This window comes from Mytilus galloprovincialis, chromosome 14, assembly GCF_965363235.1.
Source record: "Mytilus galloprovincialis chromosome 14, xbMytGall1.hap1.1, whole genome shotgun sequence".
Taxonomy (NCBI): Eukaryota; Metazoa; Mollusca; class Bivalvia; order Mytilida; family Mytilidae; genus Mytilus; species Mytilus galloprovincialis.
Window position 1 is genome coordinate 50371983 of NC_134851.1, and position 20082 is coordinate 50392064.

The window sequence follows — 20082 nt, forward strand, 5'->3', positions numbered from 1 at the left end:
ATCCGATATATTGATTGTTTACATTAACGAGATGCATTACCACCTCAGTACGATTTGAGAGAAGAAAATGTCTTGAAAACTTTGAAGAATACTCCCGCGTGTGCTAAGTCATGTATAATAGAGAAAAACATATTGCAAAAAAAAAAAAAAAAAGAAATGGGCACCAGTATGCATTATTTCAGTTTGGTTGAGAGAAAGCTAACGAGAATATTCAAACAATATACTGAAAGTTCGAACTTGACAGATCTAATGAAATAAAGAAAAATAAAACTTTGTTTGGACGATCAATGCATTTGAATGGGGACATTTAGTTGGAACCCATCTCCTTTATCCTCGGTTGAGAAAGTCCATGGTCTACGCACACAATAACTTCAATCTGGGGTTTTCACTCTCACGCCTTGATGGGCAAGGAGTTTTGTAATAATGTTTCGGAATAATGTTAGGCAGTAGAATCGCGAAATATTCTAGATAACGGAAGTGTATGTCAATTCTAAACACAATCATCGCTTCATAATTTTACGGAATTGCGAGTTCCTTGGCCGATATGGAATATCTGTTTCACAGATGATAGTGGATATGTTCCTCATGTCGAAACTATGGCATGTTTTACTATTCAAAACAACTTCAAGATTTCTCATAAACTTTATAAGATATATTATTTAGTTAATGAGATATCTTATATAGTTAATGAGATATATAATATGAATCTTATATAGTTATGAGATATCTTAGAAAGTTTATAGATATATTAAGATATTTCATATAGTTTTCCTTATAAAATATCTTATAAACTATATGAGATATCTCAAACTTTAGGAGATATCTTATAATGTATACAATATCTTATATACAGATTATTTAAAATAGCTTATTTATTATATGAGATACATTATATACTATGTAAGATATCTAATATTTTATTTTAGACATTCATAGGCGGATCCAGGGGCCGGGCTTCCCCCTTTCGTAGGAAAAATTTGGATGATTATATAGGGAATCACTGAAGCATGAGCGGCCCCTCCGTTCTGAAAAGTTCTGGATCCGCCACTGATATTTTATATATTATGTAAGATATCTTATATATTTTTTAGGATATCTTATATAGTATGTAAGATATCTTATATAGTATGTGAGATATCTTTTATATTATATACGATATCTTATATATTATTTAAGATGACAATGAGATATCTTATATAGTTTATAAGATATCTCATATAATTTATAAGCTATCTTATATAATTTAATAGATATCTTATATAGTTTATAAGGTATACTAATAGTTTATGAGATATCTTATGAATTTTATAAGATGTCTTATACCAATAGTAAAATGGCTTGCCATACGCAACTCTTTACACGAATGTGACCTATACCTATTTATAGTTGACTTACCTCACGACAGGTGCCACCCGTGAAGCAGCATCTGCTTCAGTACCTCCCGGGGCACCAGAATAAGCCTTAGTTTTTGGTGGGGTTCGTGTTGCTAAGTCTTTGGTTTTCTATGTTGTGTTTTGTATACTATTGTTTGTCTTTTCTTTTTTAGTCATGGCGTTGTCAGTTTATTTTCGTTTTTTTAACATGAGTTTGGTTGTCTCTGTAGTATCTTTCGCGAATAAGATATATAGTTTGGTTGATTATATAGGGAATCACTGAAGCATGACTTGAGTCCCCCTTTTAAGGTCAGTCAGAGCCCCCCCCCCCCCCCCCCCCCCCAAAAAAATAAAATAAAAAAACACCTCCCCCTTCCCCTAATCAAAATTTCTGGATCACTGATCACTTATACTAAAATTTGCAACTTTGTTGTTTTCTATATACTTACGTTTATTAGATCCCAAATTTTAAAATGATTTGATTTGATCTTTGGTGTTTTAACGCCGCTTTTAAGCGCCGCATTTAGAATATCAAAATGTAATAGTGAAACAGATTAATCAGGGACTTGACTCTACAGTAATTAAAACAAATAAGAATACAAGGAGACACGTTTTTTTTCGTTCAGTTCTATCGACACATCCTTATGTTGGTGTTTTGAAGTCTTTGAAGTACTAAAAATTATGTTTAATTGTTATTTGCATGAAATTATAGCTGTCAGTATGCGAATCAAGCTTTGATAGTGATTATACTGATTTCTTATTGTTATCCTTGATTGACTGTGAATGTAGACCAGTCCATTTACGGGGCACCGAAAGGTACTATTTCATTCGAATCACATATGAATTCCCTATAATTGATAGCATTTAAAGTAAATAATTGATTAGAATAAAATATTCGAACTTTAAACGTTTTTATTACATTTCAATTTCCAATTTTAAAGAAACACTTCTTAGTCAATTGCTTGATTCGCCCCTGCATAAAAATAACTAGTTCTAATCATTTGGTAAGATTAATGCGGCTATGTTAACCTCCCCAACAAAAATGATAAATTTTCGTGGAATTTCAAAGCATTGTAATTGTTTATTTCTGTTGATTCAATAAAAAGAAGCATAACCGAAAATATCTGTATTTTATTTCTAACAGAAAATGTCATCATGTAATATTTTTTTATGGACATTAAACATAAAAAGATTCATTTGTAAAATTGACAGGTTCGCCGGAGGTAAATAGAACAGCGTAATTCATCGCCCTGCACGTTTCAAGTCGGAACTGAAAACAGTATTTTTTATTGGATTTTTCCTGTTCTTACTTCTTCATATCGTTACTTTAACCACTCAGGATATTAGGTAAATAATAGTTCTATAAATGTACCGTGGTCATTTTGTTGAAAAATATCTTTAAATAGGTAAAAACTTACTTCAAAGTGAAAATTTCTTTGTTGATTACATCGCTTGTCGGTCAAATATTTGTTGACACCACGGTTAAGAAAAAGGTTAATTGTGTTGATTAGACAGATTGATTACCCAATTGGATTAGTGTGAGGAATAGCTAAAAGATTGTTCTAAATATTGGTCATCATCACCTGACGATTTGATAATTATTTAAAGTATATTTTTCAGTTTTTATGTTAAAAGATCGCGTTTCATACATTGAAATATTCTACTTGTCGATTGCGTTGAATGATAAAACATGTTTTTAAAATAGATTTGTACATATCATGTCACAACTTTATATTATTTTGAGCAGAAGGAAGACGATGTCTAGTGGAAGCACAGGTCGTGGTAGAGGACGAAGGTCAAGAGGGGGACACGAAGAAACAAACGGAGGGCCAAGCACTAGTTCTGGTGCAGCCCCGGTCCCTGAGACACCCCTCCCTGTTCCCTCAGCAACTAAGTCATCATCAACCAAAAGCATCAAACCGACGGGAACGAGTTTGAAAAGGTGAGCATAGATGATTTTCAATGTGTCGTATTTGTATTGTTCGTTGTACGATCTCTTCCGTTGAACATAGCCGCGGACTATCTCATTTGCATATAAGATTTTACACTTCGTCTCTTGAAAACTGTTGTATACTTATATATCAAATATATATCTTCAAAATCTGTATGAACTCTAGTTTGTCATGGTGTAAAAATTTTGTAAATCGGTTGTACAGTTTTCGAGAAATTTGTAATTGAATTTTTTCTATGTATTAGGCCAAGCCAATTACAAATATGTATGTTGTGTTTAAACATACCTTGAAGGGCCAAATAAACATGGTGACATTATTTATTGTAGAATTCAGAAAGAATTGGCTGAAATAACATTGGACCCACCCCCTAACTGCAGGTAAGCAAATTTTATTACTTTTTGATTATCTACAATTAATTTTAGATTAGCTTTTTTAAGCCAGTATACATGATATATGTCATGTTAGTGTATATACAGATACAATTGATATTGTCAGTATTATGACAAATGAATATTTTGGGGATTTGTTCATAATGGTTATGAAGCCATCCACAATTTTTTCTCACAATTAGAATTTGTGTTTAAAATGAATAATTTGGTGATTAATCCAAACACCAATAATTTGGTAGTCACTGTCAGTCTTACACATACAATGAAGTTGTTGTTTATATTTATCTAAGGTTGTTTTTGCTATAGAATCCCATTGAATATTAAAACATAGGTATAGAGACAATGTTAAATATTGTATATACAATTGATTTTTTTTTTAAATTAATAGATGTATATTTAATGTAGGATTAATATATAATGGATATTAAAAAAAACATTCATAGGATTAAAGAATGAATATAATTTACAACTCTAATTGAACCATTGTTTACTATTTATAAACATCTTCTCCATAAATAACACTTAAAAATTATAAAGTATTTTCGTATTTTCTTTACTTAATCATATTTCTGCCTATTGGCATCAAACACAGTAGTAACTCTTGCATCAAAGGAATACAATATTTGCTGCATATTATAATGTTTTATAATAACACCCCCCTCCCGAGGACAAATCCCCAGAGATGAGAAGATTTTTTTGTTCCGGTGCAAGTATCATTGTAAATATTTATTGAATCTTGAATCACTTATAGCAGCCTGTATCACAGACATAAGAAGGATAAAACCCATTGTTTTTGCGTTGAGTACTTTGAATAACTGAACTGAAAAATTTAATCTGAACTTCAGTCATTGAGCTAGGGCACAGGTCTCTAATATACAATGGGAGGATCACTAACTTATATTTGGTCATTATTGTGCAATTTTCAGTGTGCATAAGTCTACTAGCATTTATATAATAAGGGTTGGTTTGTCAAACCCCTGAAAGAAAAAAAGTTATGTGTTGAATTAGGACAAGAAAAGTTTATTTGCATATTTGAAAGTTAAAATATAAGTTCTCACTGCACATCATTCATTTCTATGCTTTGATAAGGCCAAATAAAAAAGTATGTGTGGTTCCAGTTACATCTGAAAAAAAAGTTAGGGTAGGTAGGTAGGGATATTTTTTTATTTTATGTTCTTTTTTACATTGAGTCTATGGGAGCAACATTCTGAATTTAACAGTGCTGAATGAAAAATGACAATAAAATCTTTAGGGTAAGCTATTTTTAAGCCGAAAAAGTAGGGACGGTAGGGTTACTGGAACCATACATATATTTTTATTTGGCCTAATGTTTAATTTGGTATTTCTTGGTGTGGTCCAAATAATGTCCACTGGTACCATGAACTCATCCACATACAGTCCACCTCTAAACCCTGATCAAAATTTATTCAACTATCATGTCTGAATCCTTGCACATCTAAGTATCATTGTCATTTATAGATGGAGTAATGGTACATCCCTTTTTTAAATATAGTCCAGGTATCATGCTCTGATCTGAATACAGACCAGCTATCATGCTCTGATCCCCCAAAAAACAGACCATCAACATGCGTGCAAATATGGTCCAGCTGTCTTGGCTTATTAAAATTAAAAGGCTTTTGCATAATTTTGAAAACTAAAATACCATTTTATTGTAAGGCGTTTACTTCAGTAGAGTAATTGTTAAAGTGTCAGACATGTTAGATGAAAGACGAACACATATATTTTCAGAAGATGGCATTAGCAGCCAATGAAAAACACTTTTACAGTTTTATTGACAAATATATTTAATGAGATGAAAGTAGTCACTGCAGCTGTTTAGATGTCCTCCCTGTGGAGACTAGCTTTTTATATAACTTTGGTTATACATGTAGTTGGCTCTTACAGTATATTTTTTAACTTGGGAATTTGGTTTATATATGGATCTTTAGTATGTCTTTTTCATAATCTGTGCTGAACTAAATCACCAGTTTTCTAGACCTTTGGGATTAAAAAATTTAAATCTTTTTGTACAAGTATTTATCTAAACTATAATAGCTTTGATGAACATGCCTTTGTGATAATATGTTTTAATCAATAATGGAGTTTATAGATTCTGACTGATCCATCATTAGAAATCACACCAGCTCCAGTCATTACCACTTATCAACAAGAGTCAGTGGCCATGTTACCAGGAATATAGGTTTTAGACGAGAACTTCAGATAATAACTAATAGTCTAGTTAAACATTCTGTTCAACTGAACTCTAATTCAAAATTATAAAATATTCAGCATTGTTGTCTCATAATCTCATTACGAATTTTAGAAAAACATTAGTTGCTTTAAAAATAAAAAAATAAAATACCAAATGTATATATACTCCACCGTATGCACAATTAGCCTTTAGTCCTAATTGCTTTAACTAGTAAAATTTCATTTCAAAATTACATGTAGTAAGTTTTTGTAAGACATTGTTTAGAGGTCTTTAGACACATAAGAAAAATGTTGGAAAATGAGTCTTTGGACTAGCATTCAGAAAAGATTTTGGTTCAGACTGCTCATCTCTTTTGTGCCACAGAACATCAGTGGACAACTGCAAATAATAGGAACAGTGCATTATATTATACATTCATCCTTGACTAGCATCATCTCTTGGTAAATAACGGCTATTCCAAAGTAAATTATCACCAACCATTGTTATTTGGTGCCTAGGATTGAAAGGTGAAAATATTAATCAGACTGAGTGATCACACAGCCAGTAAAAATTAAAAATCATTGAAATAAAACATTAATTATGGATATATTACTGAATTTAGGGTTCTTAATAATTAAAAAAAAGTTGAAGTGGTCTATTGGAAAGTTTTGCTATTACGACTTGATTAAACATTACAGGATATCTATGTCACAAATATGTTTTAACTTCTATTCATGCATTGATCATTGTCCATTATTTAATAACACATGCTATAAACTAACACTCACAACTTATCGACATTTATACTTAAAATAATTGGGAAGGTACCGCTCAATATTTTCCTGAAATGTTAATTTATTGTGAAATCGTTTAGCAGTCTGTTATATAATATTTTCCTCTTAACTTTGACCACAACAAGGACATGTAGTACAAATGAAGTAAGTGAACATTTTTTGCCTGGTGAACTTATCCATTTAAAAGGACAGGTAAAAATAATTATAATATAGTTATAGGATTTATTTAGAATTCAATGGATTGTGTGAGAATCTTAATACAGGTGAACACAAACAGGGACTATACAAGTTCAATAAATTACAAACAAACTAGCCAACTGTAGGAATGTCCCAGAAATATTCAGTTTTATACATCTTAAGTGCAGGAAACTGGTCATTATATATGATGGTAGAAAACGTTCAATATTGATAAAGAGTCGAATAAGAATTAGTCGGCAAATCATAATAAGAAATCTATGATGGAAAATGTTTGATAACAATTATATTTTGTTTTCCTGCTTCCTTGGTATATTTTTACTAAAAAAAACTGTTTTTGGTATGTACAGTTTAATGTTTTTTTGTCTCTTTGCAAAATGAGATAGTTAAGACTACTAAGTGAATAAAATAATAATATAAAATGTCTCAATTACTGGATTTGACAAATGATTTCAAACTAAGAACTAACAAATTATTATGGGATACGGGACAAGTTTATACCTCACAAAACAAAGTTACATGTATTACCTTAGGGTATAGTGGAATTAAATGAAGTTTGCCTACAGAAAATGTATATTGTGCAGTGTTATCATTAAGCAATCTATCTATCTATCTATCTAGTTATTTTTATAAACTTTTCTGTGGGATTAAAGGTTTTTATTAAAAGTACAATTTACATCAATATGTTATAATCAGAGATCAAATATCTGTATGTATGACATGTATTAAAAAATAAACACAAAATGTGATTATTAAATACAGATTTATAACAGAGGCTATAATATATATCTATGTTAGCCTTAGAATCATATATTTATTGTTATGTGGAACCTGTCATAGCCATCACTTCAAAATGAATATTTATTTCTTGTGTTTATTTATGTATCTGTTTGTATGAAGATATATTATTGTTTATCCACAAGTTGTTCAGTTAGCGCATGTGCAATATGTCAAGATATCAGATTAGGCAGAATAATTTATGTTTTGTGCAGACTTTTAATAAAAAAAAAAAAATGTAAGAGGAAAGAAAAATAATCAAAACCAAATGAAAAACAGCATTAAAAGCCTCAGGGATTGTACTTCAGTCCCTTTCTTATGTATTCTATAGATATAAGAAGATGTGGTATGAGGGCCAATGAGACAACTCTCCATCCAAGTGCACATGTTTGCACTTAAGTTGTTCAACAAAGTTTGCAGCAGGGAAAGATAAGTTGTAGAACTGACAATATACCCTCTTAATATTAAGTATTGTTGTTGTTATCTTATCATTAAGCTCACCTTTGCATTGCTGGATTATGGTATTTTTTGAACATCAAATGGCATATTTGTATTTCATGCGTTCTAGACAAGAACAAGTTTTACTCTAAATCCAATATGTTGGTCTTCAGGTTGTGGATGATGGGGGAATATTATGAAATTTTTCTCACCCATTGAATAAAAGGGTATAAATAGGGGGCAATCATTTGCCTTGTAAAAGAATTGTATTAAGGGTTTATAAAATATGCAAAGTGCATGGCACATTTTACATTTACACTACAATGAAGCCAAACAATGATTTTGATGAAATTAAAGTGGACACAATCTTTTGGATTTAAACCAATTTAGGCCAAGGAAAAAACCAAACAACATTAAAGAATTTTTAGTCTTAAAACCAATTGAAATCTGTCTTTTTTTATTGAATTTGGTGGAAAATTGATATTCATACTCTGACATCATTAAATAAGCTGATAAGGAAATCTTTATCAACACAAAGAATCTCTTATCAAGTCATTTATTTAACTATAATACATTGTGATAATTTAAAATTATAAGCAATCAATCAACCAAACACATCATGGTTCTACTGTACCCATACATATTACTGTAATATTCATGATTCTACTGTACCCATACATATTACTGTAATATTCATGATTCTACTGTACCCATACATATTACTGTAATATTCATGGTTCTACTGTACCCATACATATTACTGTAATATTCATGACTTTCAGGAGTAGAAAAAAGCAACACAGATTTAAATCGTTGTGATAGGTAAATCTTTAATCTTCCCTTAAATAAATGTACATCAAGAAAGTGAGAAGAATACGAAAAATAAATCACTGTTATGTGGGCTAGAAAGAACTTAACCTGAAATAAACTATTTGTGGAAATAAGTTTGATATAACCATTGATGTCCTTTAGAAGCTGTCTGTCTGCTATATCACAATTTGGTCTCCTTTTAACTATCAATCCTTATAAGTTATTAGTAATACATATCTAACATTGCAAAGTAGGCTTATTTGTAATTGTCTTGTTGTACTTGTAAATAGTGTTAATGCATTCTTGCATACATTAAGTTCAAAATGTAGTAAGAAATAATTAATTCCATTATTTTTATACAATAAACATTAAGAGATTTGATGAGACAAATTTATTTATGTGATATTATTACAACACTGAACACAACAGGATTGTACCGTATCTTCAGTTTAGTGTTATAAACTCCATTAATATTAGGTGATAGTGATTTAATCATTTTTGACTAACAACAATCACAAGTAGTGAATTACATATATACCTATCAATCTATTCACAAAACAAACATATTTTTCCCAAGGCCTGAAGATATATGAATATCTGCAGTCAGTGTATCCTTACAGAGCAGTTATATTAATAACATGTAATTAGTTCTGTTGGCCTAATCCAGTGTGAATCAGATAACAGTTGCAGGATCTATGAATAAATCAATCCTGTTGTAACTCACCTGATCTAGTATCAAAATGTACACCTCCCTACAAGTGCAAAATGTATTCAGAGATTTTAGTTAGTGAATTTCAATTTTTTCAATTGCTAGTCTATGGGAGCTTTGTTGATTTTTTATGAGTATTCAATATATAATTTTATTCTGGATGATGGACAGTAAATTTCAGTTGGGTATGACCAGTTATAGATTAAAACATGTACACTTGTAAACTGGCATATGTTTCCAGACCAGAAATGTGAACAGATAGTTTTATTTTATTTTAATGCAGCACATGCCGATTGTTTTAAGCTGTTGTATTTCTGGAATTTATTATTTATGTTGAATGTTGTGAAATAAGTATTAGTTCATGGTGCATTGTATGAGATATACCCTAACCTAAAGAAAGGGGGGACTAAATAAGCTGTTAAAAAGGGAAAGGCATCCAGCAAAGTCACAAGATTATTTACTTTGGATGTTAATACAGAAAGTACATTTAGATACCTTGTGTACACTGTATGGTTAGAGTGGCTTGTCTCATCATCTACAATACATGTATGAATATTCCTTTAGGTTCACCCTTATATCATGCTGATAAATAAGCCCAGGATATTAACAATGGGTAGTGTCCATATCATTTGCAATGGGGATGGGGTCACTGAAAATCTCTACTGGATACAGTCCTGTCCACGAATTCACCAAAGCATTATTGAGATGTTGACAAGATTCCAGAAAAAAAATGATACAAGAAGGTCCAAATTCATAGTTTAAAGGTATTTAGGGCTGTGGGAAATGTTATCAATCTGGATAGATCTGCTTATTGTAGAACTTCAGACAGATATATCATCATGCTAATATATTTTATTATTGACTGATTTTTAAGTGTGACATAAATCAATAAAACATTGGTGAGACTATTGACTCCCAATACAAGACAATGAAGACAATATCAGTGGGTGTCTTCAAAACAGACTTTTTGTCACTTTGACTAACTCAAGGTGGATTAGTAGTACATGTAAAGCTGTTTTGTTCTAACTTGTAATATTGACTATTCAGTTCTGTGGTTTACGATATGAGGATTTAAATAGCTTAGTATAAAGTTTTAAAGGTTGATGAGATACAGAGCTTCACTGTAATGTAGAGAGAGTTGTGACTAAACCTCGAGAGAGACATGTAGTTTTGTACATACTATATCTATGCTTACTAATTTTGTAAACAACCTTGACATTTGTATACAGGTGCGAGTTTATTTACCTAGATATACACTATTGATTGGATGATAATACAGTGAAACCTGTCAAAACAAACTGATCTAAGGCTAAACAAATAAATACATGTTAAACAGCTTTAAAGCTAGAATGACAATTTCGGACAGGTGCAAAAGTATTTACCTAGGTGTACACTATTGATTAGATGTTAATACAGTGAAATCTATGCAAACAAACTGATCTTAGGCCAAACAAATAGATAAATGTTTTATAGCAGCTAATATGATGACATTTTAATTATTCAGCATATCTGATTTAATTGGTTGTATACTGAAAAGGGAAGGAAAATGTAATTAAATTTTCTATATCAAATTGTATCTTAATTTTGATATATTTGCATGTGATGATAGAGTAACTTCTACGTCATTTGATTTTATATTTAAAGCTGTTTTGTTCTAACTTGTTGAATTGGCTATTCAGTTCTGTGGTTCATGATGTGAAGATTTAAATGGCTTATTAGGCCAAATAAAATAGTATGTGTGGTTCCAGTTACATCTGAATAAAAGTTAGGGTAGGTGGGTAGGTAGGTAGGGATTTTTTTTTATTTTATGGTTTTTTTTTACATTGAGTCTATGGGAGCATCATTCTGACTTTAACAGTGCTTAATGAAAAATGACAATAAAATCTTTAAGGTAGGCTAATTTCAAGACGAAAAAGTAGGGAAGGTAGGGTCACTGGAACCACACATATATTTTTATTTGGCCTTAAAAAGTTTTAAAGGTTGGTGTGATACAGAGCTTCACTGTAATGTAGAGAGAGTTGTGACTAAACCTGGAGAGTGACATGTAGTTTTGTACATACTATATCTATGCTTACTAATTTTGTAAACGACCTTGACATATATTAATTTATATTTGTATTAAATTGAGGATTTTACTTCTTTTTAATAAAAAATATGAGGAGGGAAATAACATTGTACATAGATTGTGACAGGTGATTTAACCTAATGAGGTGTTACAGACAAAATAAATTCTATCATATGTAAATAGGATGGACAAAAATCAAAGTTATGTTGTCAAGACCATGTTCTTAACCATCAGGTCCATGGAATCTGAACAATTTTTATTTTGAAATCTTATAATTTTCCTCTCATCAATAAAAATTTGGGAAGGGAGAGAAATTTTTATTTTATATTTATTTTTGCTTGAATGTCTGAATTATTTTAAAAGTAACTCAACATGTACATGGACAGATCCACAAATTTTAAAGGAGAAAGGGGAGCCCTCCCCTGCATGGATCTGCCACTGATGTATATACAGACATAATGTTGAATATCTCAAAGCAGGGATGGATAAGAATATCAAAAGATCTTAAAATTAAAATGAATATGACCTCATAAATACTGCTTAATGTTTTATCTGTTTCAGATAGGCTTATTAAAGAGTTTTTGTACAGCTGTAAACTTAAGTTTAAACAAATCAAAGAATTACTATAAGTGAGCCAGTGTTGAGTGTTCTTAAGATGCATTATTTGCTCAGTTTTAACGATATTAAACTGTTACACATGAATCAAATGAATTACCGGTATAGTAACTCCATGTACTGATGGTCATATTAAATGAGATGAACTGTGTCCTCCTGAGAGAATCTGTTGATACTTCTCCTTTGTTTGAGGACTAACTCAATTGTTATATATCCCTGATAAGGCCAGACAAAAAATGGATATAGGAGAATGATTTTGATTTGCTTAGTTAATTTTTAGGAATTTGTACAGTATAATTTTTTAAGTGATTTGACAAGTGCAATATAATTACTAATCAGGCATTGATTAACTAATTCAGAATAATTCCACCATATTATGTAACAACACATTGATTCATTTTCATTGACATTATGAATGGAAGGAAGTTAATTTTGATTTTTGTTTGGAAAATGTACAAAACAATGCCAACTGAGCAGCTGCTTTATATCCAAAGGTTAAAGGTTATATACATCCAAATGTTGATGATTTCAGCAGTCTTGCTAATCAATAGTATGTATGTCTTATGATTAATAAGAGATGTGGGATGTATTATATGTCAAAGAGACAGCAACCCAAAAACATAAAAAGGTATGTCCACAGATCAATTTTATTTGATCCTATTCCACAACAAAAGAATGAGTGTCAATATGTTACAGATCAAAAATTAGATGTCTAGAAGATTGTCAATAAATCTATAATACTGTGTTTAAAAATGCCATTGAAAAAAAAAATTAGTTAAAATTAAGCAGACAGATATTCTACTCTTTGTAACTCAACCTCACCGTCACAGTTCGAATAAATAAGTTTTACTTAAGCATATATTCCATGTCATTCATGTGGAATCTTGTTCCATGGAATACCTTTCAAACAGCTTTTGACTACTTAGCTTACTTGTTCCTTTGACATGACCAACACATGAATATGTAATGAAGTTTGAAAATTTGGTTCTAGATCGTGCAGTATAGGGCTCTATAAATAATTGAAAAGTTATGGTTACTCAACAAAAATCATCAAAACTGAGATTATTATTGATATTCTTTTAATATGAAATGCTAAAAAAGTAACCTGTGCTCTTTTATTTACAAAAAATTATTATGATATAAACCTAAGTGTTAATATAAAATAAAACATCCATTGATACATTGAGATGTTATATGTATTACACACAGTTTTAGAGTTCACTGTTCTTTTCGCCTGTCAGTCACTTGTCTGATGCCCCAGACGTGTTCAATTTTATTTGGAAAGCATTTGCAATACTTTGTTTGAACACATAAAAACATGTATATGGTTTACAGACTAGTAGTGGGAAAGATTTTGGTGCAGACTTTTAACAGCACACAACTTGTGAACATGACAGGAATACAACAAACTTATTACTTTTATAAATATTATCGATATCTTTATATATTTCTTTAACATATTCTCATGTTAGATTTTTTTATTACAAGTTCATTAAAAGTCAGTGTTGTTTCTTTTGAAAGTTATTTAAACTACAATGTTCATATTCTTTCTGCACTTTTTTAGGTTTTTCACATCTTTATTTATTCTGTTTTATGTTAATTGTACCACATCCAGGTATAAATTTACATTATTATTGAATAAAGTAAGATATTTTTAGCCTACCGATATTTGATAATTTAGATAGATTACTAAGCTATGTTTTAGGTCCTTGATTTGGCCTCTAAATTATTTTTTTTGTTCTATAACAAGAACTTTAACCAGAGATTGTTTCAATTTGCATGTAGTAGGAACCACATACATGTATGTACTTCACTTTGACGGGGGTCTCATTGGGGGTTCCGATCTCGGATCCTGCTTACTGTTTTGTCAGATTCCTGTATCCCGCTTACACTATGTACGTAAGCAATTCTCATTTTTTTGTCATTTCCTGGGTCCCGCTAGACCCCATTTCCCGTTTTCCCTACACAATAATTTGACTTTCACGTTTCACGCTTACAAAAAATCAGCAATCCCGCGTCACGCTTAGACCCCAATGAGACCCACTTTGACCTTAGGAAATCAACTGCTGGAAGCAATTTGGTTATTTGTTTTGTGAAGAGTCATCTTGGTGGTCATGTGACATTTTTTTTCTTTGAAAAATTATAATGAATTCTGATTCTTTAGTTTGAGCTTTATGGTGATCTACTTAGCCATGAATAGAGTAGTGTAGTTTATTTTCCAAATGTCTTTTTAATCTTTAGAACTTTTACAAGACAGAAACACTTATTTGTCTCTGAAATTAGTTAGTTTCTGTCTATAAATGTCTTATTCTAGTTCCAGATTGCCACTTACATGTTATAACTACTAAAATGTGAAACCCAGCAAAGTGATAACCAACTGAGCAATCAATTTGAATTTATTGTTTCAAATGTTGGAAGAATAGGAGAAGATTATTTATCAAGAAGACAACTTGATGTGTAGAATTATAATGTAAATTAAAGTACACTTTTTGGGCAGTTGACAAACCTTTTTTTTTTAAAAGACACATAATAAATATGATACAGAATTAGAAATTAGGTTACTGTGCTAAGAAACTGACTCCACGCTGAGGACAAATGATACTGTATAATATGATGCTGCTTTGATGCTATCATTAAAATCAATATGAATAAAAGGCAGATTTTACAGTGAACATGAGGTCAGTTCATTATCTGTGAGGTTTATATATTTAATGTCAGTATAAAGAAATTGAGGAAACTGAGTAGTTACGTGACAATTCATGCAGTATAGTTTAATATACAGTGTCTGTTTAAATTTTAATCAGATGATGCAAGTCTTTTAAATGACCTTGACATCTAGTGAGAGTCTTGTTTGGCAGCAATGTCATATCTTAGATATATGCAAAGATTTAATTGAATGTAAATAGGTTTTATCTTTATGACAATTATTTATATCACAAGTACATACTATACAGCTATAGAAGGTCTATATCGGAAAAGTAATATACACTCACTTCTGCTTAAGATTTACTAAAATAGTATTGATACAGAGAAGATTTCCATGACTACTTTTAAATTGCCATTTTGTGCTAAGAGTTCCATATTTGAATAAACAAAATTGTGATTTAAAAAAAATACAAGTGCACACAAAATAAGGGTTCTGCTTTTAGGCAGGTTTCAAAAATTTCATTGGCAGTAATTCTGGGAGGACTTTCTTCTCAACACAAACTAAACCAGAATGGTTGATACCTTCATTTACACATGCTCTCTAAATATATGTACCAGTATGCATATATTGTATTTTAATTTAATGACAGACAGATCAACTTTCATCTACATTAAAAAAATCGACTGAAAGTTATCTACTTCTAATAGGAAATGTGTTTGTAAATGAGATTATTGAACCTGCATATAATTATTTATTGACCCATTGTAATCTGTTCAACCACAGCTAAGATATTAGACAATAATTCTGGTTTGTCAGGATCAGTGAGTGAACGTACAGGTACATTCCCTTTGAATGTTTAGGTGATTTTCACTTCATTTATAACATGGTTGTCGAAATGGATAGAGGAATTAAGATTTAACCTTGTTTCTTTGTTTCAATCATGAAATTTCCTAAGATTTGTTTAAGTAATCTATGTATGACACCATATGATTTTCATCAAAATCACATTAACCTTTTTGAGTTAATTTTGAAATACATGTTCATGTTATAAAGTCATAGCAAGTGGGTTAACATTACTTTTGATATTTTTCACACCTGAATAGCTTCTCTATGTTACTTAATTCAAAGCCTCCTTCTACTTCAAAATGCTGTTTAACAGGACACTTCCTAACTTGTCAGTTTTTGTATGACCTTGATGTGTGGTAGAATATAAGACAAAGGGATGTTTTTATGGTACAGCAACAGTAGAAACTATTTGTATGACCTTGATGTGTGGTAGAATATAAGACAAAGGGATGTTTTTATGGTACAGCAACAGTAGAAACTATTTGTATGACCTTGATGTGTGGTAGAATATAAGACAAAGGGATGTTTTTATGGTACAGCAACAGTAGAAACTATTTGTATGACCTTGATGTGTGGTAGAATATAAGACAAAGGGATGTTTTTATGGTACAGCAACAGTAGAAACTATTTGTATGACCTTGATGTGTGGTAGAATATAAGACAAAGGGATGTTTTTATGGTACAGCAACAGTAGAAACTATTTGTATGACCTTGGTGTGTGGTAGAATATAAGACAAAGGGATGTTTTTATGGTACAGCAACAGTAGAAACTATTTGTATGACCTTGATGTGTGGTAGAATATAAGACAAAGGGATGTTTTTATGGTACAGCAACAGTAGAAACTATTTGTATGACCTTGATGTGTGGTAGAATATAAGACAAAGGGATGTTTTTATGGTACAGCAACAGTAGAAACTATTTGTATGACCTTGATGTGTGGTAGAATATAAGACAAAGGGATGTTTTTATGGTACAGCAACAGTAGAAACTATTTGTATGACCTTGATGTGTGGTAGAATATAAGACAAAGGGATGTTTTTATGGTACAGCAACAGTAGAAACTATTTGTATGACCTTGATGTGTGGTAGAATATAAGACAAAGGGATGTTTTTATGGTACAGCAACAGTAGAAACTCTTTGTATACAGCATCATCAGAAGCTCTCATACCTGCATTCTTTTATACTTTGTATACATATTTCTTATGTTCTAAGTTTCTGTTTGTCCTCGACCTCAATTTCATGGTGTAGTTCTAAGCTATTTTTATGCAGTTAAGCTGCATTATGCGAGCACCCTAGATTTGTGTTCTACCCAATAAATGCTGAAATACTTGCCATTGTTATTACCTAGCTCGCTACTATGTTATATATAACTAATTGAACACTTTTTTAATACTTTTTATTCTGGATTACAAAAAATATGACCAGAAAAACCGTAAATGATCGTCGATTTATCCAAAAGTTTTGAAGTTACACATAGGAAGTAGTGCTTATTAAGAATCCTTGTGCAGTTCATTATGACTTGTGCTTTTAGCCAAGATGTCAAAGAACAATTGTATGAACTATTTAATTGCCGAAAATCTCTTAAGACAAGTAGTTTAGATTTCCCAAATGGCAAAAGTCGTAGGGATATTGTTTGTCATCAATACGTAGTACAACTACATTTTGTACGTCAGTAGTCTATTATATAAGTTCAACTGTTCATGCTGTTGGCGGCAATTTCAAATTAGAAAAAGAAATTTTCGTAGCTTTTCAATTTAGAGGCATGTGTGTAAATTAGCGGTGGTCCGAGGTCCTCGACCTTCCACTTTTGCAAGCGGAATTTCGAATAGGATAGTTGGTTTCTAGCTATGCCCGACGTAGTTACCTTCCACTTGAAAGAAATAAGAAATTACTTTGCAAACCTTTTCACCATGTTCACCAAAGTCTCCAATTAAACGAGCTAAAAACTTATTTTTATCATTATTATTTATGACAGCGATATTCATTTTGTTCAACCGCTAGCTTTATACAGAAAATCGCTGACAAATATTGTATAAATTCGAGTAAAATCGTATCTGATTGACAAAAACAACATTGTAAACACATAACAATGGCGGCCGTGAAGACAAAATTTTACAATATCGGATACGATTCCGGAAGCGGATAAGGATAATTCCGGGTTTGGCGATCAATTACTAAATAAATCAAAGCAGATGAAAAAATAAATCTATGCATGGTAAATGAATATAAACACTAGAAGATATAATTTTTATGTAAAAGAAAGAAAAAGCAGAAAAATATTTTATACAGCAGTGGTGGATCCAGAAATTTACATTTGTTGTTTATGTAGTGATATTAAGATGATAACACAATATTGACTGTTGTACCCCTATTTTTGACATTTTTACTCTTTGAGTATGTTTGTTTTGTTCATGCATCGTTGACAATGTAATGGAATTTGATGCGACTGTCATACAAGTGAGAGGTTTAGCTAGCTATAAAACCAGGTTCAATCCACCATTTTCTACATTAGAAAATGCCTGTACCAAGTCAGGAATATGACAGTTGTTATGCATTCGTTTGATGTGTTTGGACTTTTGATTTTGCCTTTTGATTTTTGATTTTCCTTTTTGAATTTTCCTCGGAGTTCAGTATTTTTGTGTTTTTACTTTTTACATAAGTGGGGGCCCACTGACTGACCTAAGAGGGGGCTCGCTTCAGTCATGCTTCAATGATTCCCTATATAAGTAACCAAATTTTTTCACCAAAAGGGGGGGGCCGGGCCCCCTGCCCCTCCCCCCCCCCTAAATCCGCCTCTGTACAGAAACTCAAAATTACTTTTTGACAAATTTTAATTTAAAAATCCAATACAACGTGACAGCTGGGAACAGTATATCTAAAAATATACATATTCATGGTCACAGTCTAAATTTTCTTTATCAGTGATAAATGATGATAATGCATGTGAGATGCTTTTAAAGTGTAAACATATTACTGCAATTTCGAAGGGTTATTTGTTTTTCTCAATTTTGAAGGGTCAATTAAAGTAGCTGAAAGTGTCTTTCTTTATTTTCACAAATAATGCAACTATATCATATATACCTAAATGTAAGTATAACCTACCCCCTCCTGTTTGATAACTTGGAAACGGTCGAGCTCCCCACCCCTAAACCATATGAGGGGCAGATCCAGGATTTTAGGTTAGGAAGGGCGCAAACTTAAATTTTGGCCGAGCAGAGCGAGGCTAAAAAAAATTTGAGGTAAAATTATCGGAATATTCTTTATTAAGCTGAGAACAACCCATGCTTTGCAAATATAAGGGGGGGGGGGGTGCAACCATATATATTCATGTTTGTGACAATATGAAAAATCATATGAAATATAGAAAGAGTCGCTGGGGGGTCACCCACCCTTCCTGTTTTAGAATTTAAAAATGGTCCAGATCCCCACCCCTAAACCATATATATTCATGTATGGGACAATATAACAAATCAGATGAAATATAGGGGAGTCCCTTGGGTCACCCCACCCCCTCCTGTTTGAGAATTTGAAACCTGTTGAGATCGCCACCCCTTAACCATATATTCATGTACGGGACAATATAACAATTCAAATGAAAGATAGGGGAGTCCCTGAGATCACTGTACACCCTCCTGTTTGAGAACTTGGAAATGGTCAAGATCCTTACCCCTACACCATATATACTCATGTATGGGACAATATAACAAATCAAATAAAATAACTGTAACTAATTAAATGAAATATAGATGGAGTCCCTGTGGTCACCCTACCCCTCCTGTTTGAGAACTTTGAAACCAATGAGATCCCCACCCCTAAACCATATATATTCATGCATGGGACAATATAACAAATAAAATGAAATGTAGGGGAAGTCCCTAGGGTCACCCTATCCCCAGTGGCGGATCCAGAAATTTTCGTAAGTGGGGGCCCACTGACTGACCTAAGAGGGGGCCTGCTCCAGTCACGCTTTAGTGATTCCCTATTTAAGCAACCAATTTTTTCCCAAAAAAGGGGGGGGGCGGCCCCTCTCAATCCTCTGCCTACCCCTACCTGTTTGAGAACTTGAAAACCGTTGAGATCTCCACACCTAAATTATATATATTCATATGTATAGGACAAAATAACAAATCATTTACATTTACTTTGGGCAGGTCAGTCAGACCTCACCTTTGATCCCTGTTGTAGTGAACATTTGTCTGATTCGTGTCTCATAACTTTTGTACTATAGAACAAAAACTCAGTTTTCTTTCCAGGGAAACCAGTCCGTTCATACAATTAC

The 20082-nt window shown here is 31.8% G+C and overlaps 1 protein-coding gene and 1 long non-coding RNA gene across 3 annotated transcripts in view; both read left to right on the forward strand.

Moving 5' to 3' along the window:
• Nucleotides 1-20082, forward strand: part of LOC143059257 (uncharacterized) — a 112157-nt gene that overhangs the window by 7050 nt on the left and 85025 nt on the right. The gene's annotated exons all lie outside the window — the stretch shown is intronic.
• LOC143058684 (ubiquitin-conjugating enzyme E2 E1-like) overlaps nucleotides 2591-20082 on the forward strand; it is a 28296-nt gene continuing 10804 nt past the window's right edge. Inside the window, exons 1-3 of one of the 2 annotated variants that reach the window (XM_076232147.1) lie at nucleotides 2591-2720; nucleotides 3121-3315; nucleotides 3652-3702. In XM_076232147.1, the coding sequence (XP_076088262.1) occupies nucleotides 3131-3315; nucleotides 3652-3702 (236 nt within the window). In that variant the 5' untranslated portion in view covers nucleotides 2591-2720; nucleotides 3121-3130. Of the gene's footprint in view, nucleotides 2721-3117; nucleotides 3316-3651; nucleotides 3703-20082 lie in introns of both variants that reach the window. The other variant, XM_076232148.1, reaches the window with a different exon arrangement.